At 54.7% G+C, this 25,335-nt stretch overlaps 1 protein-coding gene across 4 annotated transcripts in view; it reads left to right on the top strand.

The window, feature by feature from the left end:
* KIRREL3 (kirre like nephrin family adhesion molecule 3) overlaps positions 1-25,335 on the top strand; it is a 493,300-nt gene that overhangs the window by 370,778 nt on the left and 97,187 nt on the right. For all 4 annotated transcript variants that reach the window (XM_045192910.2, XM_024557364.4, XM_045192908.3 and 1 more), the window contains exon 3: positions 17,400-17,477. In XM_045192910.2, the coding sequence (XP_045048845.1) occupies positions 17,400-17,477 (78 nt within the window). The remainder of the gene's footprint in view (positions 1-17,399; positions 17,478-25,335) is intronic.

Genomic DNA, 25,335 nt, shown 5'->3' with positions numbered 1-25,335 from the left:
CTGTTTGGACAGCGAGGCAGGACCAAGTTCACAGGACTGGGGCCAAGCCCGGGAAACGCGTGCAGCATGGATTTTTGGAGTGCTGGGGGCCACGTGTCAGGAAGGGACGAAGGGGCTGTGTGAGAACCCAGGACACCAGAGCAGCTGTCAGGGAGTGTGAGTAGGCTTCAGGGACCGCAGGAAGGCAGGACAGCCCCAGGACCTGGCCAGACTGCAGAGAGGTTTTGTACCTACACCTGGGGAGCAAAGAGGTGGAACCCCACCGCCCTCCTTCTGGGCCACCAGCTGCGAACACCCTCCGCCCAGTGGATGGGCCGTGCTCCCAGGGCCCGAGTGTGTTACCTAGTTTCCCCCCTCGAGCATGCAGCCCGTGTCTGCAAGCGTGCGTCAGGTGCCCTGGCCGCCAGCGCGTCGTGTTTCGCTCATCAGGGCGGCTTGGTGGCAGGTACATCACCTCATTTTCCTGGAGGTCCTGAGGGTGAGCCACCAGTTGGCGCACGCTGAATGTCAGCCACACTGAACCGACACGTTCACATCATTGAAAACCCCTATTTACACATGGCAAACATGGGGAGAGACGCCACGGAGGAAGAACTGCAGTACTGATTAAAACAATGGCCGGTAATGCCTTCTGAAAGGCTGCAGTCACCAGCAGCCTGCTCAGCGGGGGCCCTGCTCACAGGCAGCCTCCCCATCTGGCTGTCTCTCTCCAAGGGGAGAAGGCAGGACCTCCCTGTGAGGAGCCATCCTGCGTGCCAGTCACTGTGCTGAGTGCTCAATCTCCTGCATCCCGAGGCAGCTCCTGGAGGTGGGTGGGGTTATTTCCATTTACAAAGAAGGAAGCAGGCTCAGAGAGGCGTTCAGTGTCTGCCTGGGGGTGCACAGTTGGTGCCGGAGCTGGGATTGGAGGCTGGGGCTGTGTAACTGCACCACACACACTGCATTCGTTCTGCCGGGCTGCTCTGTGCATTTGTTTGGACGGCGAGAGCAGAGAAGCTCCCAGGTGTTGGGCCAAGTTCTAGGCGCTGGGGGTCTGGACATACTGTCTTCACGGATATGCTGGGAAGAGAGGTCTTGAGCAGCTTAGCCTTGGCCATGATCCTGGCTATCCTGGGCTGGGGAGAAGGCCTGCAGTTGGGCGAATCTGGAGGTTTCAGCATCTCAGGAATGGTAAAGCCTTATGTAAGGAAGATAACATTGCCCTACATTTGCTGGCAAGCTTAGGGCGGGAGAATGTTTTCCCTGTAACCACACGATTCCCTGGGCTCTGAAGGCGTCCAAGGCCAGCTGAGGACAGCAGGGGTGGCTGTGACCACAGACCAAGTGTCAGATGGAGGAGGCTCCGGGAGCACACAGGGGGCAGAGGGCCAGGTCGGTGGGCTGCCCCGTCAGGGGAATTTCGGCGGTGATGGCGGTCTCATGTGGGGTCGGGGAGGTGGAGGGTCCAACTGCCGAGAAGAAGTAGCAGTATCGCATCCCCCTGTCTGTAATGAGTGGCTCTTCTCCACTCTGAAGTTCGCTGATTGTGTAACTTAGACAGGTCACTTCAGCTTTCAGAGCCTTACATCAAAACTACAAAGACTCCTACTTCTGTGACTTAGTAGGAAAATGAGTGTGACTGTGGTGACTGCCTATGGTACAGGCAACATTCGACAGAATCCCGATCCTAGTGCAGAGGGAAGGCTTGGTGACCCGCCCCTTCCGTCCTCAGTGGCTTTAGGCCTGCAAAGGTCCCTGAGACCTCAGGGAGACCGGGAGCCGAGGGTGTCCACCTGCTTCTCAGTGTCCCTGCCCAGCAACCTGGGTTTGGAAGGTAAACGGGCAGGTTTTGCATCTTCTGAAATCCTTGCCTTGCCGAGTTTCACTTTCTTCTGCTGCAGCAGAGGATTTCCACTAAACCCTCCAACCGTGTCTGGATCATCGCTTCCGGCAGCATCCAGGGAGTGCGTGCTGATACTGACTCATAAAACACCAAGGAGAACACAAACCCAGGCTTAGTGCGGCTGGCGAAGCCCCCACTGGGGCTGCCGGCAAAACACGGCAGCCTGGCCTCGGAGCGGGTAGCCACGTGAGAGGAGCCCTACCTGGTCTGAACTGAGCAGAGGAGTCATTTGAGAGTCCCCCTGCCCCACCCCCCACCTCAAGGAGAAGTGAGGAACTGGAAGCCCAGGGAGGCTGGATGATTTCCTCAGGATCACCCAGGAAGGCTGGACGAACCACACCCGCAGACCAGGGCCAAATGAAGGGAGGGGCCAGGCTTTGCCATCAACCCCGCTTCCACTGACCTTGGCAGCTTGTTTAACTCCCAAAAGTGTCTGTTTTCCCGCCTGTAAACTGGGACTATGAGCACCTACCATAGGCGGTGAGGGAGCCAGGAGGGGCTCAGTGAGTGTCGGTCCCCTCTCCAGCTTCTCCCTCTGGTTGTTCCTTTCCCGGCCTTGTGTTACTCTGTAGTCTTACTCTGAGACCTCATCCTGGCTGGAGAGGTGATCCCTAGATTAGGCCACGGCCAGGTTGGGGTGGGAGTTCCCTCGGACCAGTAGAGTCAGCCTGGTTCTTCCTTTCTGGGCTCACAGGGGAAGATGGGGCAGAGCAGTCCCATGTCACATGGGGCCCTGCTCACCCACGGTGCACAGACGCCATGCCAGCCCCCTCCATTGCAGGAGATGCGCCAGGAGGGCAGTGCATGAATGCCGGGGACCATAGGGTTTGGCCTGGGCAAGCTCTCCATCAAAAGTGGAGAAATTCCAGGCTCCACACTCCACTGTGTGCCTCAAACTACCCTTCCTGATTTCCCTGCACAGATCCTGCCTCCGTCTTTCCCATTCCTACCCTGAACCTTTGCCTGAGCTGTTCCTCCTACCTAGAATGCCCTTTCCCCTCCAGAGACCAGTCCCCAGTACCCCATGTGGCCCAGCTCTAGTCCCACCTCCTCCCTGAAGACTTCCCTGGCCATACCCACCACAGTGGCCATCAGTTGCCCTTTGCATATGCACCCTGCACCCCAAAGATGGGGCCTCCGGAGGGCTGCAATGAGCCTGGCGCATCTTCATACTTTCAGCTCTCATCCAGTGTCTGACTCAGTTGATGTGCATTAAGCTCCCACTGTGGACCAGTCACAGAGACAAGTGCCAAGTATGAAAACGTGACGTAGTCCCTATTTTCAATGACCTTACAATCCAAGGAGACAGTCAGACACGTGAGCAGATACCGTCACACAGCGATGGCGAGAAGCAGGAGGACCGTGGGAGTTGGGGGTGACCAGCAGGCGGGGGAGTTACAACAGCTGTCCATACCCAGGTGCAAGCCCAGGTGCTGAGAAGAGCTGCCCTTCTCAGGGAACCTCCCACACTCATGCCCGGCACTGGGCCAAAGCCACACGCGCCTCCTGTGAACATCGCCCTGCTGTCTCTACCCTGCTGTCTCTGCCCCTCCTCCCTCACGCTCCGCTCCATTCCCCTCTCCCGCTGCCATCCCCCTTGACCTGTGCCACCTTACTCATGAGAGAACTTGCAGGTTAGATGAGAGAGTGGGTCCTGGCGGCATGGAGCGCCACAGGAAAGGCCCAGTAGACACGTAATAAGTGAATCAGAGGGGTGAATGCTCACGCAGCAAGGGGGAGGATCTGGGGAAATGAGGGGCTGCAACCCCGAGGGAGTTGTAAGGAACAGTGCAGCCGGAACCCCTGGCCTGCACGGAGTGGAAGAAATTGGATTGTATCCTGGCCTGTGTTCTGGAACTACCCGCCCTTTCACATGGTAAATCCTTAGCAGCTCTCAGTGGAAATCGGGGGGAGACTATGCTACAGTCATGGTTTCCTCTCCACCTGTTCATCCTCCAGGGCCAGCAGCGGCTGGCAGGAGGCAGACTGCTCAGAGTCACCAGCCAGCTCTGCCACCAAGACCCTCCATGGGTGCTGCTTCATGGAGGTGGCCTGCGTAGGGAGACAGCACAGGCTTCGGGTCCTACTGCTCCATGCTCGGTGGCCTCGGATCATCAGGGAACTTTGCTGATCCTCAGCATCTTCCCAGGTTCGTGAAGGATCACCTCCTGTCTCTAGGTGTGGTGGGAGAACGGGAGAGGATGCAGGCAAAGCCTCTCGCAGGACGGAATTCTGCTCACAGTCTAGGCTGCCCCTTTCCTTCCCAGAGTCAGTAAGCCCAGACCTGCTGCGATAAGAAAGGCTGGAACATTTACAACTCCAAGAGCACGGACTGGCCTTACAGACGGAGCTACAGCCGTCCGTGGGGCAGAAAAGGCTGGCGCCACGTTCAGAGAGCTCTCCGGTGGGGGAGGTGGATTTCAAGCACAGCTGCATCACACAGCCCCTCCCCCAAGACCCGCACATGGGAACAGCGTCCCCACGCACCCACGCACCCACACACCCGAAGCACTCACTGCTCACCACGTACTCACCCCACACCCTCACCAAATGCACACACACACACCACCTCTTCTATTAGACACCGTGTAGTCACACCCACGTGGAAGTCCACGCAAGACCCAGGCCATCATCCTTCCTTCCCGACACATGAGACAAGGATTCCCCTGCAAATTCCCATTTTTCCCTCCTCCTGTTTCAGGAGATGCTAAGGGAGGACCAGTGGAGGAAGATAGGGCCTTAACTGTATAGAGAACCAGAGAGCCGTCTCTGGCTGCAGCATCCCAGGCCCCTAACTCCCAAGGGTTGTTGCTCTTAGAGAAGAGAAGACCATCTGCTAAACTTTTGGGGAGTCGGATGGAACTGGGATCGGTCTTGTTCTGTGTGGAGCAGATTCAGGACGGATGAGTCAAAGTTGCAGGTCGGTAGAGGATAGTGAAGCTCAGTGTAGAGAACTTTCACCTTAGTTGAGGTCTCCAAAAATGAAAAGCACAGCCTTGTAGAGTAATGAGCTCCCCATTCCTAGAAGGATCCAAGGGCAAACATGTGACTACTTCTTAGAGATGCTATCGTGGGGATCTTGCACTGGGTGTGTGGTGGGCCTGAGTGATCTCCAAGCCCCTGTCTCTGAGAAGAATCTAGAACTGGGGGATCATCCCACAGCTTCTCGCTCAGCTCCTCTCCCTGAAGGCAAGGATGAAGTCTAGAACAGAGGAGGGACGGCCAGTTTCTAGGATGCCGGTCTCCAGGCCCCCCCCACACTCAGGACTTAGGACCCACACTGGTCCAACAGGTGTCCCAGACCTTCTCCTTCTCAGAGACCTGGGGCCGTGGGCTCTGCCCTCTGGCCTCAGCTACAAGACTGACTGGCTCCAAAGTCCAGAGGCTGAATTGGTTTCTGGTGACATTTGGACAAATTGACACCCAAACTCACTTGGCTTATTGACGCTAGAGAAGATGTCCATCCTTCAAAGTCCGCCCCACCACACACTCAACCCACGAGCCACACACAGGGACAGCAGGAGATGCTGCCCAGGCAAGCACGCTGCTGGGCCCTGTGTTGAAAGGGGGCTTGTGACATTGCAGCCCCCTTCCTCCCATGCTGTTGGAGCCTCCCCGCATGTGGGAAGTGCTCCCCGAGGCTGAGGGCGATCCGCAGGGAAGGCAGGGTGCTATGCCCGCTGAGTGCTGAGCAGGGACTCGGAGCCTCGGTGTCCTCATTCGAGAAGTGGGGAGCAACAGCTCCATCCCCCATTACAGGCGGAGTCGATGACCTAAGCCTGTGTGTGTGCGGGAGACTCTGGTTTTGCATCCCGGCACCGAGAACTCAGTCTGCGGATCAGCAGTCTCTCGCTCCCGGGCTGATGGAAAGGGCCCTCTTGCCGTGCCTCTGGAAACAAGGCCCTAGGGAAGAGAGGGAGCCAACTGACCCCCTCCCGCGTGCGCTGGGACCTACACTCAGAGCGGCCGCTGGTGCCAGCCGCAGCCACGTGCGGGGCCACAGCGAGGCGCCTGACACGCTGCCAGCCCCAGGTAGGCTTGAGTGGCTGCATCTTGCAGACGGTGAGGCCCAGTGACTCGTCCGAGTGACGTGCCACTTCCCAACCCTGAGTGACGCTGTCTAACATGGAAGCCCAGAGAGGCAAACAGAACGAACTCAGAGTGAGTCTCGACAAACATGGGATGAGTGAGGAATAGAGAAAAATGAAGGTGGAAACCTGAATGACTTGAAACTCAACCACACAAGCCTGACCCACGCAAGAGGCTGACCCCCACACGGTGCAGAGTCCTGCCCTCACACCACCCAACAGACCCTCAGACCTGAGCCCTCAGCTTGGCCCCCAAGATTTGGAGGAGACCTAAGGTGCCAGTACATTGGCCGTAAGGGTAGACTGTCCCGGTCCCACTCTCCACGTGCCAGTATTTATCAAGGGCCTGCTACGCCAGGGTCTGCGTGGGGGGTCGAGATGCAAGGGTCACTGTGTGCGGTCCCCGCCTCTCAGTCTAGAAGGGTGGAGCTAAGAAAAATACACCTTCGTTCCATCCATACGATGGTGCGTGGCAGAGGTGTATGTGAGGCATAGGGGTGTCCAGGAGGGGGTGCCCAGTGCATGGATGGGTGATAAGGGCATTTCCCGAGGGGGGTCTGGAACTGAGCGGAACGGGACATTTGTGAGGAGCGCAGGCACACCCGGTAGAAGGAGCAGCACGGTCGAGGGCACTGAGCTGGGTCAGCAGGGCACATTCTCAGAACTCCTCACCAAGGCCGGCTTTGCTGTCGGGAAAGAGAGCTGGAGAGGAACACAGGTGGGTGGGGTGGGGGTGCCTCCTTGCCACTCCGGGCGCTGCTGGAGGGGAAAGATGCAGCTCTCCCGGTGCCCCTAAGCAGATCCCTCCCCTTCTCCAAGCGCCAGTTTCCTCCCCTGGCCAAGGTTGAATGGGCAAGATTCCTAAGTTCCCTTCCGCTTCCAACATTCTCTGACATTTCTGATTAATGCACAAAATCAAATATGTACACACGACCAGAGGCGTAAGAAAATACACAAAGAAGCGCGGGTTAATCTCGAGCAAACAGTGTAAGGGCTGAATAGGATGGCTACGCTGGCAATTCTTTAAAGACCTGCGGAGTCATCCCCCGCACCCCACACCGAGTTCTGGCTCCCAGAACCCCATGGTTCCTCCTCTGGCCCTCTGGGGGGGGGGGGAGTCTCGCCCTGCGTGAGCTGTGGCCCCAGTTAGGGTTACAGAGGGAAGCAGACAGGAGGTTCTTCACGTTGTGCCGGGGGCTGGAGCTGATCATTGTGCCTCCTCCCACGGGGCCGCTGACACTCGGGAAAAAACACTGTGGTCAAAAGTAGTCCACAAGCCTCCCAGCTCTCAGTTCCCCGCCATCAGCTTCATTGCTAAGCCACAGTCATCAAGGAAGGGGAGGCCTTCAGATGTAACAGACCCCAAAGCCTCAGGGCTCTTAGTGACCCCTTTTGGTGAGAACTTATAGCTTGGGGTGGGAGCGTACATAAAAACCACAGTCTCTCTAGAAAAAACACACACACTCAGTTTTGTATGCAAATTCGCAAGTGTCAGAACCCTTGACTGAGGTCCTCCGATACCAGGTTAAGTCTCCTGCCCCAGTTCCAACTCTCTATTTTGAAGATGAGGAAATTGAGGCCCAGAAAGAGTAGATGACTCACCCAAGGTCACCCAGCTAATTAGAGCAGAGCCGGGTCACCAGGAAATCAGGCCATCATCTGCCCCAGGCAGGGAGGCTCCCAGCAGGCCCAGCATCACTGGCATCTGACCAGGAACTTGGCCCCTAGCAGATGCCACGGCTCAACTCTGGCAGGGAGCACAGGAGAGGGGACAACCAGGCCCCCACAGCCAGGGGTGGCAGGCCCCATTAGGACCCCCCCACCCCGAGCCAGCCCCTTTCCCTGAGAGCTGGGCGCCGCCTCCCTGGGGCTGCTGTGGGCGCAGCCTTTAGGAGCCTTGGTGCAGACTGCAGAACCAGAGCCCTCGGGCTAAACGGCGTGCTTGGGGTGTTTCAGTCTTGTCCTGACTGGCGGTCATGCCTTGCCCTCTCCTTTACAGTAACACATTCTGTCGTTATGTTCTAACTCACCGCCGTCTCTGGGGCGCTTACCGCGTGCCCAGCCTTGGTTCCGAATCTTTGCGCAGTTGGAAGGAACACGCCTCTCCTCTCCTCCCGGCCTTTTGCATAAGTTATCTGCAGTCCTCACCCTCGCCCAGGAGGTCTGCATTGCACAGACTGAGGAAACCACAGAGGTGGACTCTCAGACCAAGAGCTGGGACACAGTCAGAGGGGTCACGCTACTGTGTGCGAGTCCCAAGAGCTGCGGGGTCTCAGGGGCCAGGAAGGGACCTGGCCGTCCCATCCAAAAAACAGCTCAAGACCTCCCGCTCCCCGTCTGAGTCCAGGCCACCCCTCTGTGCCCTCCGGCCAGAGGACCTTCTCCGAATTAACAAGACCTATAAAGTCTCCTGCAGTCCAGGCTGGGCCACCAGCGCTGTGACACCCTCTGCGGACCAGCCAGGACCTGAGCCAAGGGCCCTGGCAGTTTCTTATAGGGACACAGGTCACCAAGCACATGGAGCCCCACACCCCTCATGCACTAGGGACGCTGTGAGCCCCTGGCCCCGGAGCAGAGCCAGAGGGTCGGGGTGGGGCTGGGGGGCCAGCTCTTCTGTGGTATCACTCACTCGTGCTCCAGGAACCCGTGAACAGCCCACAAACAACCCGCCAAGCAGGGGCGAGGTGGTGAGTAACCACCACTTCCTCCTTGGGGGACATTTGTCTCAGGCATCAGCTGGAGTTGCGTTCCTTCCCACTCTCCCAGCAGCATAACAAGCGAGCAGGTGCCTGCTCTCTCCCTGTCATTCCATCCCATCACCCTCGTCCTCTGCTCCGGTGGGGCTGCCAGGTTGGATGCCCCCAAACGGGGTCACCCCCCCCCACCAGGGCTCACCTACTGACGCACGGGTTCCTGGCATGCCTATTAGCAATCAGCCCACCGCTGGGCTGGCCTCGTGTGAGTCAACTTTCCTGTTCTTATTACATGATGGCAGCTGGTTCAGAACGACTCCCCTGGATCTGTTTGAGGTCAGTTCCTTAATCAAAGCTCTCGGGCTCCCCTCCTCCGCACTCTCCCCCCGGAAAGGTTATCATTAAAGAGAAGAGCGGTGCTTTGATTTCTAATGCCGGGCTTGCAGCTTGGAGCCGGGGCTCTAGGGGATGTGGGCGCTTGGCTTTCCCCGAAGACTCGTGTTCACATCCCAGCTCTGTCGTTACCGGCCGGTGACTTTGGGTAAGTGGTGGGCACTCTCCCTCCTCCTCTGCCCTCCTCCAGGACCATCTCAGTGCGGTGCGGGTCAAATAGAACTTGCGTTTGACGGGTGCTTCTAACACTACAGGTGTGCTAGCGGCTGACACAATCAGGTTCTCTGACCCACATTCCAGTCCCGCAGGATGACGGGCTTCCGTGGAGCTTTCTGGAAGTAGTGGACCTTCCTTCCATAAGCATCTTGGGCAAGAACGGGGGGGTAGACCCAGCCTCTGGCATGCACTCTACTCCCCTCTGTGAGGCGTCCCCCAACCAGAGCTCACCAAGGTCCTTGCCTCCTGCCCACCTGTCCCCACATGCCAAGTGGAAGTGACCGCATGTACCCTTCCTGGGTTTTGAAGGCAAAAGAAACGACGGGCTGGGGCTCCGTGTGGCAACACGGATAGCTAGGTAAATAATTACTAAGTAAACAAATACAAAGCATAAACAAAGCAAGCCACCACTGAGCTTGGATTGCTGCTGTGCCAAGAGGTAACTGGCAGGCGCAATCTAATTGCGAGACGCAGGGTTGTAATGAGGTGTGTGAGGCTGGAGGCGGGCCTGGGATTGGGGGGCCAGCAGGGCTCCCTGCCTTCTCTGCTGGTGCTCCACCTGACCCCGCCCTCACTCTCCTCCTGGCCACGTGGGCAGGGCGGGCCCGTAGTGCTGCCCTGGAGGCCTGGCCGACCCCACCACGTCCCTGTTCCTCGCCAGCCTCAGCTCCCCAGACTGCCCACATCCCGGCAGTAGACAGTCCCAGCTCGGGCGGCTTGTGTGGAGCTGTGGAGCAGGGAGAGGCCTCACACTTGCACACAGCCGCCCCCCTGCCCCACAGAGGGTGTGCAGCTTCTGGGTGGGCTCGGCCCTGCTGCTGAGCACGGCCTGGCTACAGGGTGTGAATAACTGCTCGCCGGGGGCAAGGACACGCCATCACTTTGCTGTCCTGTGTAGGGCTCTGCTGCCCAGAGAGTGGGGGGCATTCCAGCCCCCTGAGGCTCAGCCTGACCCTACCCCCTGAAGGGACATGTTTTCCTGTTTCTCCCCTCTTCCTCATACCAGGGACGAGCAGATGCCCCCCCACCTCATCCCATGTGGTGAGGCGTGGGATCGAGGGCAAAGACCACCCGTTGACGTCTGATTCCATGATAAAGCCTTTAAAGCCAGCCTGTGGCCCCCTTGAGACCCTCCTGGTTAATCCTCGGCTTTTAGGATCTTATTTGGGCCACGGGTGGGTGACGAGGTGTGAAAGCACACGACTGTGCAACCGCCGTGCCAGGACGCTCACCGTGTTTCCCTGCACCTCCCCAGCCCCTCCCCCTGGGGACCGTCCCACGCTCCAGACACGGACCCCCAGGGGTCCGCCTCCCACTGGGCTCCGCAGTGGTGCAACCACCTGGCAGCAATGCCTATGACTCCATCCGCCAGCACCCTGCGGACACACGTGGTCCCCTTGTTCCTGGGGTGGTGTTGGGGAGGGGGGTCTCTGCCTGTCTCCTGGGCTGAGTGTGCGGCATCCAGACTGCATCCGGGCAGATGGGCACAGCCTGCGCTCTGGGATCACATGGGCCTGGGGCGTAATCCTGTGTACTCCTGGCTCCTCCCCTTCCCAGTGCGAGTTCAGAAAAACCACTCACCTTCCCTGAGCCTCACCTGAGTATCGCCGCTAATAATCCACATCTTTACAAATGTGCATGGAGATTACATCCACAAACCCGCCTTATATTTATAGTACAGCCTCTTATTGGGCCTCTCCTTCCCCGAAGACCTGGGCCTCAAGAGGACTGCAGGAGGGGGGCGGGGCGTGGGGAGTGGGAAGGGGAGCTTGGCAGGCCTCCTCTCCTCTCAGTCTTACTTTTCTGGGGCTCCGTTGACCCTCCTAGAAAAGAGAAAAGAGATGGCCTCCTTCTGCCTGGCCTCCCTGCTTGACTGACGGGCTACACCAGGCAGGGCCTCCCCCAGGCACACAGCTGTGGAACATCTGGCCCCATTCACACATGATTCACCAACTTCCAGCTTTGTCTCAGGAAAAGTCTAACAGCCTTCCAGGCACAGGGCCTTCAGCAGCCCCTGCTCCTCACAGGATAAGTAGACCGATGACAGGCCGGGGGCGGGAATGGCCTTTCGGGGCCTGCTTGTCTGTCACAGTCCCCCACAGAGCTAGTAACCCGCTGGGACTAGACATCTTAAATCAGAGAGGCCGCAGGAATCTTGTACATGCGATAAAACTGCTTCCCATAAAGCCCTTCAACTAACATCATCACGCTCCCCGACCCCCTGCACCACACGGAGAGTATACCAGAAGTCCGAGGCACTGCATTTGTAATCCATGCCACTGGTCCCCACACTTCCTAGCTGTATGGCCCTAAGTGAGTTATTGAATCGTGTGGATGCTCGGTTTTCTCTTCCATCAAATAGGAATAATAATAGTACTTACTGCGTTGGATTTTTACGATTGAGGAAAATAATATACGCAGAGTGCTTAGGCTAGAGAGTAACACATCATAAGCGACCAGTGAGTGTCTGCTTCACTGCGGTGGTGAGTTAAGTGAGCCTGGCCCCAGGTGGGTGAGCCCTGGGTGCTACCAACCAGTGGGGTGGGGGCATGGGGAAGTGGGCTGTTCTCAGCCCCCAAGGCATGGGGCAGTGAGGTGAGGGGAGGCACATGGCTGTACCAGGCACGGAGGACGCACACAGGTGTACACCGCGCTTTGCCGTCACAGGGGAAGGATGCTGGACACACTTCTTACGCTTCGGACATGTCTATTTCTTTACACATCCAGACAGGAACAACAATACCTGTGGTCAGAAGGTCAGTGGGAGGTTGAAACAAGTCAAGGAGAGTAAAATGCCCAGGGCTACTCAGTACGTGACCGACCGCTGTGTTTCTCGTGTTCATGGCATACGGACTCAGGCCAGTGCAGCAGAGACTCTGAGAAGCCAGAGGACTGATGGGGGACCACATGGGCACCAGATTTCCTGCAGGCACGTGGCATCTGGGGCCAGTAGCCACACAGGTAATCGGAGACCCACAGCTGGTGGGGAGGCCCGCTAATGCACCACCTGCCCTGGCCACACTGTAGAAAGGGCTGCGCCAGCCCAGAAACGGCCCAGCTGAGGGGTGCCCTGATGCCAGTCCCTGCTGCTGCTGCTGCTGCTGCGGAAAACCGTTGGGTGCTTGTCCCCTAGGGTCAGGAGCAGCTTTGCTGCCTACAGGAGCTGGTGAGCCCGGGCCGGTGGCCTCGGAAACTGGGGAATGGTCACGATTGTCCACTGCTCCTAAAACAGAGCAACTCGACATCAGCTTTTTATGTAATTTGTTAATTTAAAAACGTGATTTCAGATCACAGCTGTTCCGGGTTTCTCTTAGAAAAATTTAATTGGTATGTAATAGCATAGTTAATTAAATACAAATCAATAGTTTAAAACAACTAATTGATACTTAATATGAACAGGGGAAAACTTAGTTCTAATATAATTAACTCATATTAAATAAGCAATGAAATAGCAATTATGTCCTTACAACAATGTAAAGTTTATAGTTCCTTTAATAAACATACAACTAGCAAGCAAGGGGACTCGAAAATCATGAAACAGGTATTATTGGGCTATTAAACTTTTATTGCTTGCCCTCGAGGGCCCAAGTTACGTGCGAGGACTGGTCGGGCTTGACCAGCTTTCTTCCACCTCTCCTCCAGCCTCCGGCCTGGAGACGTGGGTCAGAAAACTCTCCTTTGCCTGATTTATGGGCGGCTCCATGGCCTGGGGCGTGAGCGATCGTGTTGAAAACAAGACTGTACAGAGCCAATGTGAAAGCAGTTCGACAGAATCGAGGCCAGAACTTTCCAAACATGAGACGCCAGCTTCCTGCCATCAGCATGGCAGTGCTGGACCACCACTGATGAGAGAGGCCGCTGAGCAGGACCCCCAACCAAAGCAGGACCCCAGGCCGATCTCCAGCCTTTGGGGCCCTCGGCAAGGGCCACCCCACGGCCTGCAGCTCCTCCTTCCTCCTCTGGGCCCCCACAGCCACCACTGCCCTGGGCTGCCAGCCCTCTCCCCAGAACTAAGCCAGATACCAGACCCGGGTTCCAGCCTGAGCACTGGTACCAACCTTGGCCTTGAATTGTCATTTTGCTTCTCTGTGCCTCAGATTCTGAAACGGAAATGAGGGAAGTAGTTCCTACCTTGCCTACTTCACAGAGGCACTAATGAGTTAGAGAATATGGCAGCATCGTGAAAAAAAATACATATTTCACAAATGTGAAGTAATATCACTGTGTCATTGTTATTACTAATAAGAATTTTAAAACCCCGGGGCTAGGAAAAAGTCCCATCTTCATTCTCTGAAACTGAAGGGAAACTTTTCCACTTATAAAGCTTTTTATTCCTTTTGAGAGGAAAATCTCCCACTTCCTAGACTCCTGTTCCAATGAATTACAGCTCTCATTCACTCCACCACCCCCTTTTCCTACCCAATCCCTCGTGCCACTTTTAACCTGCTTGATTTCATTCTGACCTGGGTGGAGAAAAACTCATCATTACCCAATATTTCTTTAGTTGGCCCTTTCCTTAAATTAGCAGGTGCTGTGCTTGGAACCAGGGACTCAGAGTTAAAAAAAAAAAAAAGGCACACTCCAAATGTTCACAGTCGAGGGGCCAGGAGTTCCTGGGATGAATTCTTCCCTTCCCCCCCAGAAACACGCTCTTCCTGTAACTGTGTCCTTGCTCAGCAGTATTTCCTAACCCCTTGTTCTCCGCAGACAGTGCCCTCCACCCCCGCCCACAGGTGACCCAGGACTTCTTTGCAGCGAACTTTTGTTTAAAGCCAGGACCCCTTGTTCCATGTTAGTCATTTCCCATGGACGCCTTTGGTGCACCTGGTGGTTCAGCGACTGAAAAGCGCCTGGCCTGAGTCTGCAGCCCCCAAGTCTCCATGGAGACGCCTCTGTCATCATGCCTTTCGTTCTAAAGTGGGCATCTGGGATCCGGTTCCACCCTCCATCCCAGTGCAATGTGACAAGGGATGTGGCAGCCCAGAGGCTGGTCTAGTTCACAAAGTGAAGGACACAGTTCTTTCTGTCACATTGGGACATCTCTTCTGTAACAACCTGGTTAGTCTGGCTCGGTAGGGCTTCCGGAAGCCAGAGCAGTTGGGTCCTACTTGCCCGGTTCTCACCTGAGTTCCAGGTGCCCCTCCCGCCCCACGCCCCCTTCAGCCCTGCTGGCCTGCTTCCTCACTTGGACCCAGTGACCTCTAACTTAGCTCTGAAGAACTCCCACATTTTCGTGTGCAGCCACCTGGCTAAGGCTCGCCTCACTGGTCCTCCAACCTGCTTGCCGTCACACAGACCCCCCCCCGGCTACCCCCCACTTCTCCGTCCAGACTCAGTCAGAGAGCCCTCTCACTTGACAGATTTCTGCAGTGTGCTCATTAGCACCTTGTAATGTTGCTGCCGAAATAATTAAGATGAACCCACACGTGTCAAATTAAATGAGCCAAATACATTGAGAAATTGCCTCGTCCTCCATTTCTTTCATTAATCAAGTGTTTTTAAAACTTCTTTTCCTGGTCATCTGCAAAAATCAAACATGGTCAGTGAGGCCGTTACTTATAATAATGATATGTGCAGCCCCTCCCCTCCGGCGACCGCTCTGGAGGCCCCGTTATGCTGGCATCAGACGGGTTGAGTGGGGGTGCCAGAGACAGCCGCCGTAGATGACCCGGGTTCAACGGGTTGTCCGCACTTGCCAAATCTTTAGGAAAATTATGCCCCTTCCACTTCCCTGGGAATTGAGGGGACTTTCCAGGAGCACCAACAGGAGATTGGTAGAAATACGTCCAGCACCTTCTGCCCCCATGCCTGGTCTCCTCCCGGGCTCTGTCCAGGAGCCCAGGCTCCCTTTCCCATTAAATGCACCTGAGAAGTCCCTGGAAAATATAACGAGACTCATCAGCCGCTGTATCATTCTTATGGTGAACAATCGCGTGCGCTTGCAATGGACTGGCTCACTCTGCCTGTTTTCAGCCTGTTGAGGTTTCAATACAGTCTCGGGCAAGAGGCTCTCGCTCAGGGATGCTCAGCGCCTCCTCACAGCTGGCACTTCCGCCGGCCCCCTCCTGACATGCCACATTCCTGCCTCTTGAAGGCGGTTGTTAGAAAGAATCCACAAATATAGTAAGTAAACATCAAAGGGGCTTTGATCCACGTGGCCTTGCCAAGCAGGAGCCCCTGCAGAAAGAGCCAAGGCCTCGGATGAGGGAACTTAACATCATCAATTTGGGCGCCCGAGATGTAAGGCCGTTTGAAGTGAGGGAGGTTTGGCCGTGCCTTCAGATGAGTGAGCGTGGAAGGAAAGGAAAAGAAGTGAGTGCCTTTGGATAGGCATGCTCGGGTCTGCTTCTCTGCTCTTTACTGATAGTCAATAAACCCCTTTAAAGAATCAAGAGATCAAAGCTAGCGACCTCCCTGGGCCATGGCATCCTGCCACTACCCGCCACGCTTTGTTTTTCTCTAGGGCAGGAGCCCCCACGCTTGATTTATCCGTCTCCCTTGGGCCCCGAGCTCCCTTTCATCCTGCTACTCATGGAGGGCGCACTGGGCAACAAGAGGTGGATAGAGATGGAGCAGGAGGGATGAGCCCAGCCTGTCTGTGCCCTAACAGCCTGGAAACACCCAGGGCTTTTGGAGAAGTTGCTGCAACCCACTGCTCAGTGGGACCCGCCTTCTCTGAGAAACTGATGGGGGGAACACCTGGGTGCCCAAAAGCCCAGCAAGCCCTGGGAGAAGGCACAGCTGCATTCCGTCTTCCAGAAATCATACCCCTTATTCACTCACCCAGTTTATGGCAGCTGTCACAGTTGTAGGATTTCTAAGAAAAGAGGTGGGGGAGCATCTAAAAGAATCATGAGAAGCTGTTTAGCATCTTTGAATTTCAATTTTCTCATCTGTATCATGTGAAGAGCAGGGACCCATCTGCCTACCTCATGGGGCTGGTGTGGGGGTCAAAGAGAAATGTGGGGCTGAACTGCTTCAGACCCTAGAAGTGGCTTAAGACAAATCAGGATTAGAGGCTAAACACCGGAGAAGAAAGCTTGACTTCTTGGGAGGTGCAAGTACCCTGTCCAATGCTCGCACACGGTGGGCACTGATTTACAAAATACTGTGAAAAAAAATTGTGCCTTGTCTTTTCTGTCTAGCATTGTTGTTCTAACTTGTTTCTCCAATCAGGTCAAAGTCTTTGGGACCAGAGTCTGCCTTGTGTCTTTTACCATCCCAACCCAAGGCTCCTCCCTGGGTCTACACCACAGCAGTGCTTGATGACAGTGCTGAATGGTACCTGAGTGTAGGAGTGCAGAGACCCTGGCCAGGTGGCTCAGGTGGCTGGAGCATCATCTTATTCACCATAGCAGTTGTGGGTTCAGTTTCTGGTTGGGGCACATATGTAGATTACCCAGTCGAGGCACGTACAAGAGCCAATGGATCAATGTCTCTTTCTCACATCGATGTCTCTCTCTCCGTCTCTCTCTGTCCCCCTCTCAGTCTCTCTCTAAAATCAATAAACATAACCTTGGGTGAAGGTTTTTTAAAAAGGACGCACAGGATCCCCAGCCCCAGAAGCCCATGCTCTCCCAAAAGGCAGATGCTCCTTTCTCTGCCTCGACTCCTGCGTCTTCCTCCAAGTCCACCACTTCTTCATCCCAGGCGTTCTGTGTCTGGTTGCACTGCTCCATGCTGGACACCACTGGTTGGACTCTGCCCCTCCTCTGGCAGGCCTGCCATAGTCCCAGTGTGAGCCTGGTGCGGTCCCCAAGCCTGGGACACACGGGGCCTCATTAACCTATGAGTAGTCGTTAAAGTGTGGTTTCTGGACCCAGACCACCTGGGTTCAAACTCCTGGTTCTGCCACCTGTAGCCCTTTGACCGAAGACTGCTTACGAAACACATATGTAAATGAGGACGGTGTAAAATAGATAATGGTAGGTGCTTATTTGATTTGGTGGAAATCAAATAAAGAATGTGTGTCTTAAAACTATGCCTGGACCATAGTAAGTGCCATGTAAATGTTTTAAAATAAATAAGTAGCCCTCTTTATAAGAGCAACAAGTGCCACATCCCCCGAAAAGGAGTTCATTGACACCTGACCAATTCCCAGCTCACACATCTATGTTTTCCTTCCAGAACTGGGCCTCCAGAAGAGAGGATGCTGTTTGGTGCTGGGCTACATGGCCAAGGACAAGTTTCGGAGAATGAATGAAGGTCAGTGGGAACCCGCCTACCCTCTCGGGGGTAATGTGGAGGGAGGAAGCTATGCCCTACAACTCCAGTACCAAGAAAGAGAATCTGGGCCACCTAGAAAGGACAGTGGGCGGGCCAGGTGTAATGTCCATGAAGCTATTCACATAGTGAATGGGGAAGAGTAGCTAATACCTGAAGCGCAGTTTGCTGATTCAGAGTCATTTTCTCTGATGCTATCTTTCCTCCTCCCTTCGTGTGTCCTCTTTCCCTTCCCCGTGCTTCCCTGACTTTTGTTTTCTCCCCACCCAGTGCAATTAAATCTTCTTCTATTACATTTTCCAATCCAGACCGCTTTACCTTTCTCCCAATCACTCACACTTCTTAAATGCCCATTGAGTAAACAGCCCCTTACTTGGGGCTTGGAACAATAATAAAGAAGAAGAAGGTAGACCTTTTATTCTCAAAGAACTTGCTCTCGGAAACCTGCCCTCTCTTCCAGCCCCATTCACCTGACGTCTCCTACTGTTCATGGGCCACTCTGCTTTTCTCTTGCTCTGAGTCTTTCCTCTGAGGCCTGACCAGGGCACGGGAGCTTGGGAAAGGCGTTGACGTTGATGTGGAGGCTGGGATGTGGAGGGAGTGCTGTCACTTACGGGCCTGTGTAATGAAGAGCCAAACCCCTCATCCCCAGCCATCTGTCTCCGTGTAGCTAATAACCCTCTCCATCAGATGCCACGGACGGTTTGTCAGGATTCAAAAGTAGATAAACAATGGCTGGGGCTGCCATTTATTCATTAAAGTCACACAAATGAAGCATTGGCTTCCCACCAGCTCAGCTTGCTATGAGCTGGACCCCTCCCCTTCCAAGGGCCTGGGCTCTGCTCCAGGTAGGGGGAAGGCAACTCCCCTATATTATCCCTATTCCCAGAGTTAGATTCAGTGAAGTTCAAGTGCACTCTTCCCATGCTCCTCCACTGGCTCTCCTCTCCAACCCATAGTCCATGACACCCACACCCCGTGATGCTCCCCAAACCTCATGCCTTGCCAGCTGTAGGCCTGCCACCGGCACCCATCATCGTGACAGGCTGACAAGGGGCAGGCCAGCACAATGAAGCACAAGGAGTATTACCGCCCCCTTGTTGCCGCCTGTCTGCGTGAGAAGGCAGCAGCCCCCAGAAGCCACTTCCCACTTGTGGGAGCCCCGGGGCTGAGCCTGGCCAGGGTTGGAAGCTGCATTTCCTGCCGGTCCGTCTCCCTTCCTCTCTGTTGTCTTCCCCAGCCCACCCCCGCCTCTCCCACCGCAGCCTCCACAAAGGCGCCAGCTAGGCAGGAACTTGTAATTTGTGGGAATGGACACGGTGCCTCTGTCCGTGGTGCTGAACAGACGTTCTCTTGCGGTCGATGCTCATTAGAGCAGCTGAGGTGAGGTTCACAGAGTTTGGGGAAGCCAAACAGTCAGGAGCTGGGCTGGATTTGAGTGTCTGACAAGTAGAAGGGCACTGACTCTAGGCCCTGGGGCCTACAAAGAACCAAATCACAACACGATTTCACTTCCCCCACTTTTCACAAGTGGCTAATGGCCAGGGAGTCCTATCAGTCAGCTCAGGCTGTGATAACAAAACACCCCAGACTGCGTAGCTTATGTAACAGAAAATTACTTTCTCATAATTGTGGAGACAGAAAGTCCAAGATCAAGGTGCCAGCATGGTCAGGTGTTTGTGAGACCTCTTTTCCTGGCCTGCAGGTGGCCACCTTTTTACAGTGTCCTCCCACGGCAGACAGAGAGCAAGCCCTCTGATGGCCCTTCCTATGGAGATAACATTCTGTTGGACTAAGGCCCCACCCACATGGCCTCATTTAACCTTAAATACTTCTGCAAAGGTCCGTCTCCAAGTGCAGTCACATTGGGGGGTGGGGCTTCAACACACAAATTGAGAGAAAGGAGGAAACAATTCAATCCGTGGCAAGGGGTCTGAATGCATTTGCCACAGCAGAAAGGTACAGTGGTAATGCTCTGAACCAGGAATTTGGGAAAATAGTAAGAAAAATAAACTCAGCATTAGGCAGAGACGCACTTCTTAGATAGTGCTTAAGTAAAGAAGGAAGGGAGGGAGGCAGGGAGGACTAGACCAAGACTGCAGAATAAGACCGGGACTTGATTACCTCTGAGGAAAGAAAGCTTTACCTAGTGCAACAGCTAAGCTAAAACAGCATTTTAAAAGTTTTTTCTCTTTGAAATGGGAAGATGCCAAAACAGTGTGTGTTGTCTCTGAGCCCCCTCTCAAAACGCATACAATCCACACAAATGTGTTATTACTTTCAGCTGTATGACTGAGCTGGTTAAGAGTGGCAGATCCCAGGTGCCTTACCCCAACCTGGGCCCTCCCGGTGGTGAAGACTAATTAAGAACCAAGCTAGGCATTCAGACTGAGGGGCAGCGGAGGCATCACTAGTAGCCCGGGGCCCTGAACTCCTCCCTCCTGCCTCCCCCTCTGGATGTGGTCCTCATCCCTCCCAAATGTCCCAGCACACACACTCACGCACACACTCACTCACAACCACACACACAGCATCTCGTGATGAAGAAGACAAGGGGGTGTTGTGTGAGTGGTCGCAAGTCTCAGCTAACAAGGAGGAGACAGAGTAGGAGGGAGTGAGGCAGTGGGACAGATGCAGAGATGCATGAGGTGGGTCACCTTGGGCTCTGGGTGGGCGGAGAAGAGGAATGGACCTGGATGGGTGGGCAGGGCTCCCTTGCTCCCACTCTGGACAGTCTTGCTACCCCAAGCGCCACACTATACACTTTTTTCTCTTTCTAAAACTCGTGTGCCCAAACCCCAATACGTCTCAGATAAGGAAAGACATCAGCAAGCACGGGGAGCTGTTTTATGGTTTATAATTATCTTGTACCAACACTCAAAATAATTATAACTTCCACATGTGAATGACGGGACTGGCATCGCAGCCCTGACATAGCTCACGAAAGAGAAATCTCTGTCTACGCTTTGGTATAAATGGAACAATTGATAACGTAGTAAAAAATAATTATTCTTCTCCCAGATGCTGGAGTTAGTGAGATATTAGAACAATTAGCTGCTTCTTCCATTAAAGATAAGGTAGTGATCATTATATTTCTACATTAGAATAAATATAAAAGACACGTGCTGTATTAAAAGTTCATTTGTTCTGTTTAACAGTATTTAGTAAGGTGTCCGTCACCTGGGGAGCAGTGGTCCCCTATTTCATGTTTCCTTGTTAATCTGGTATCTTTTTGTTTTCTTCTCCCTCCGCTCGCCCCTCCTCACTACATTCCCCAACAATAACTGACTGAGAAAGAGCAAGAGGAAAATAGCGAATGAGCAGGAGCTTTATAGATTTGGGATTTATCACAAGCTAGAGTAATCGCAATTGGTGCGATTAAACTACACAAAGCAATAAAGACAAAACACTGTTCAAAGATCGTTAAGGAAGCAAGTGACAGTGCGTGAGAGCTGCTCTTTTTGGGGGTGCTCGGACAGAATCTGCAACGCCTGCCAGAAAGGGGGCGGTGAGTAGACTGTGGTGTGTGTGCATACATGTGTGTGTTCTGTCTGTTAGGGCCCAGCACCTCTGTGGCATCAAGTGGACACATGAACAAACATGAGTGAAGGGCAGACGAGAAAGGAGATAGAGACAGACTAAGCCTGAGAATATCAGATTTGTTTGACACACGACGTGTTCCTGTGAATAAGTACATGGTGCTTTAAATGGGCACTACTGGGAGGAGATCATTTATTTATTCATCAAACAGTCATTGAATACCGGCCAGAAAAATTACACCGGCGTCTGTACCAAGCTCCAGGCATTGCTCTGAGCATTGGAGCTTTTAGAGGTGAGCAGGACATGGCCCCCACCTTCCATAAGCTCAGGGCAGAAACGCACACCTCAGTGTGAATGTCCCCTCCACACAGAGGCCCTAACCTGGATGCCCCACCGTTATGCTTCATTGAGGCAACCGGTCTATTAATGGTGTGGCACTTACCCTGATCAGTGATTACTCGTTACACTGTCTGCCCCACCCAAAGACTTAGCCTCAGGTAGAGAAGGATCCTGCTCCTTCCGTGCCTCCCCTGGCCCAGTGACTCCCAGTAGGGAGTAGTTGCTCAGGTTTAATTCAACTAGTTAGTGCCATGATGGGCAAAGTCACCTGCAGGTGTAAAGGGGGGTCTTGCAAAGAAGGTCCCCGGGCCTCAGAGTAGACTGAGGCAGAGTATTCCAGGAAGCGAGTCTCCACATCCCCAGTAATTCCGTAAGTCTTGCCTATCAGCTTCTCCCCAGACGATGGCTGTTCCTGGGATGCCAGGGCCCAGGCAGGTCAGCAGAGCCAGGGAGCTGGGACGGGAGGCTCTCCTTGCTCACCCCGGTACTGCCGGACCACCTTCTCAGGGCTTCTCCAGTAGGTATGTCCCTCCAGCTCTGCAAGGGGGACTGTCCCCACTGTCCCCTCATCCCACGCCCAGACACACACCCCACCACCACCACCACCACTACCCCTCTTCCTGGCTGTTCCAATAACCCCTTTATCCTGGAGATTCCAGAACCACTCACTTTCTCAATGCACATTGCTTGCCCAGGGCTGCTTTTAGTCCTAGGCAGACAGAAAGCTCTCACATTGTATCTGATGCAGGACGCTGCCTGCCCCTCAAATACCTCAGCTTTCCTCTGTGTTAGAACCATAAACAACCCCAGCGATTACAGGCCACCCACCAACTCAGGGAGGCCAGGGGCATGAGCGGCTCACCTGGGGTCAGGAGGAAGCTGCTGGAAGGGCTAGGACCACAACCCAGGTCTCCTGACATCCAGCCCAGTGCTCCTGAGATTCAGAAAGAGGAGGCTGACCTGTGAACACAGGGCAAGCCCCCTACTCTTCAGATGGCTTGGTTTTTCAGGGCAGCTAAAACTACAGAGAAAGTAGGAGGGGTCGGAGGAAGAGGGAGAGGAACGCCAGATGATGTGGGAGAAAATTAGGGAAAGACTTGGAAGGCAGAGCATAGGCCCAGGAAGACCACTTCTAAGGAACCAGAAAATTCTATCAGGCCCTAGGACTCCTGAGAAGGGAAATGAGGACGAGGACGTGTCAAGGAGCAGAGAGGAGGCTGGAGGCACTGGCCCTGCCTGCCAGCCTCGTGAGGGGTGCCTGCGCACAGCCCTCCCTTGCACACAGGTGCACATCTGGAGGGGCGGCGGGATCCCAGATTTTGGACCTTCAGAATCACAGCCACTGGCGCTTCTCCCAGCTCAGTGAAGGGAGAGCAGAAATGCCTCCCAGCGCTGTCACTTTCATCTTCCCAGGAAGAAACAAACGCAGTGATTAGCAAAGGCCGCTTCTGTTCACCAACCCCCCCCTCTCTGGGAGGCAGCCAGCTCTGCAGGTGGCAGACCCCACACAGGCTCTTGCCTGCCCAGCAGCTCCGGGTGGTCCAGGTCTAGGCAGCACGCCTCCACCCGGGCATCCGTCTTCACCCTCCGCCATGTGGGGGGGGCACACAGATCCCCGGGAGGCTGGGGATCCAGGCACCAGCTCATCCCTGATGTCCTTTAAGACGGTGCGGAGTCTGTCCTATCTTTCTGCATCCCAATTCCCTAACCTGAAAAAGTGAGTCTAAAACACCCACTGTTTCTAACCCCACCCTGTGACAGAGATGGCAGATGCTCCATTGGCTTCTGTAGAGGAAGGAGCCCCTCAGAGTAAGGTGCCAGCTGTGTGGCCTTAGGCAAGTCCCTGGGTGCTCAGACTTCAACCGTCTTGTACACAAACTTGAATAATGTTGGCTACGGTCACCTGGAAGCCTTTAAAATGTGATGATTCAAAATCTATCCTGGCTCTCACACCCTCTTCTCACTGCCAGTCTATGAATTTAAACGCTTTGGTCATCAAAGGAGCCAGTACTAGGAAGCTGGCTGGCTGGCTGGTCTGCGCGGCAGCCTCGGAAAGCAGAGCTTGTTGAGTTTCCCTGTCTGTTCCCTGAGAGCGAATTCAGGCCCATCTGAGCTGCATGCACCCTGGGTGGCAGTGGGGCAGGGACACAGGCCAAGGGACAAGCTGCGATTTTGTCAGAGCAGAGAGGAAGCAGCCCCAGGGTAGCCTGGGCCTTGGCCCAGGGACCTGGCCCAGGGGAGAACAGGTCTGCCAGCTCAGAGCTCCTCCCTCTGGGGGTGGGGCCACTGTGGTCTGACTCGGGCTAACATCAGTCATTTCCTCGAGACCACTCCTCCCCACTGGCTGCCAGACCCCCCCGGATGTTGGCTAATATTGTCGCTTTGTTAGTTGGGGCTTTGGGGTGCTTTTTTTCTTATTTCATTTTTCTTGCTGATGTGTTTTCTTCCACCGGGGCTGCGAAGCTGGTTATTTGTATAACATCCCTGTTTATTATTTATGGCAAGCCTCAGACGTCCGGATACTTTATGACTGTTGTTTAATTCACTTGGCGTCTCGGAACGAGGGGCCCACCATTTCACTCTGCCGCTGCAGTCTGATGGGGGATTGCGGAGCTCCTTCCCAGACCCATGCCTCCGGCCACCATTCCTGCCCAACCTGCTTGGTTAGCTAAGGCGACCTGGGGCCCCACTAGGCCACAGGCCCTGCCAAGCTCCTTTATAAACATCCATTTCACTCACACCCATATTCAATCCTCACCAAGACCTAGAAATGTTACCTCCCAGATATCTCTTGACTCCACCCACCTGTGTCCACCTCAGGGCCACCACTCAGGTCCCCGTTGCCTCCTTCCTGCATCTGGGCGGAGAACAGCTGTGCTCCCCACCAACCCATGAGCCCAACCCTTTCCCTCCCAGTTCCTTTTCCACACTTCAGGCAGAGCAGTATTTCAAACTGCAAATCAGATGTCACCTTCCTCTTGAAAATACTTCACCGGTTTTCTACTGCTTTTAGGAAAAATGCCAAAATCCCTGGCGCGTTTCACACAGCTGTACAGGGTCTGGTGCCTATGTAGCTCTTTGGCCTCATCTGTGCCCCTTAACACTCTGTGTTCTGGTGACATCAGGCACCTTTCAGCTCCCCAAACAGTGATGTTCCATCTGCACAGCAGCTTTGCCTGTCCTGGTCTCTCCTCTTGGGTGCCGGCCACACCCACCACACCGTATCCCCAACCCTTGCCACATAGAGGCTGCTCATCCTTCAGCTCTGGGCTGAGGCATCACTTCCCCACTGCAGCCTGCTTAGAGCCCCACGCCCCCAGTCCATGCTCTCGTGGGACCGTGTGCCTGCCCTTCAGAACTCGCAGCTCAGCCTGTACCTATGTGTTCCTATCACCATTATTTAAGTACGACCCAATTGCCCTAGCAGTCTGTAAGCTCCATCCAGTCTCCCTTATACCCCAGGAGCCTAGCACGTTTGCACAGTGTAGACACTGAAAGAAGAGTGAGGACCTTGACCTTCTCTGCCCCTGGTCAGTAGCTCCCAAGATGCTGGGACTGGGTGACCTGAGAAGCATAGACTCCTGGGTGAAACGTTGGAAATCACGTGGGAAAGAGGAAACCGGGGCTCTGGAGAGCAATGTGACTTAGAGTGACACAGCCAGCAAGTGATGGGGCCCAGACGCGAACCCAGGCTGCTGGTCCTAAGCCCAGTCCTCCTTCTGCTCCACTGTGCTAAGTCTTTGAGGTCTGGGAGTGACAGGGGAGGACCAGTCAGGGAAGTCTGCCTACTCCAACTGGGTTTGGAGCCATGTTTTGGAAGAGACCAGAAGCAAGACCCCTGGAGGAAAGGAAGGGAAGTTAGTTCTTTGACACAGACACGAAACACACAAGGGAAGCCATCCCCCTACCCGGGCCCAGCACTGTGCCAGGTACAGCAGCTTCAGAGAGCCTGGACACAGCT

The sequence above is a fragment of the Desmodus rotundus genome, chromosome 7 (genome assembly GCF_022682495.2).
Source record: "Desmodus rotundus isolate HL8 chromosome 7, HLdesRot8A.1, whole genome shotgun sequence".
NCBI classification, from domain to species: Eukaryota; Metazoa; Chordata; class Mammalia; order Chiroptera; family Phyllostomidae; genus Desmodus; species Desmodus rotundus.
This window is presented reverse-complemented; position numbering and strand designations above follow the sequence as displayed.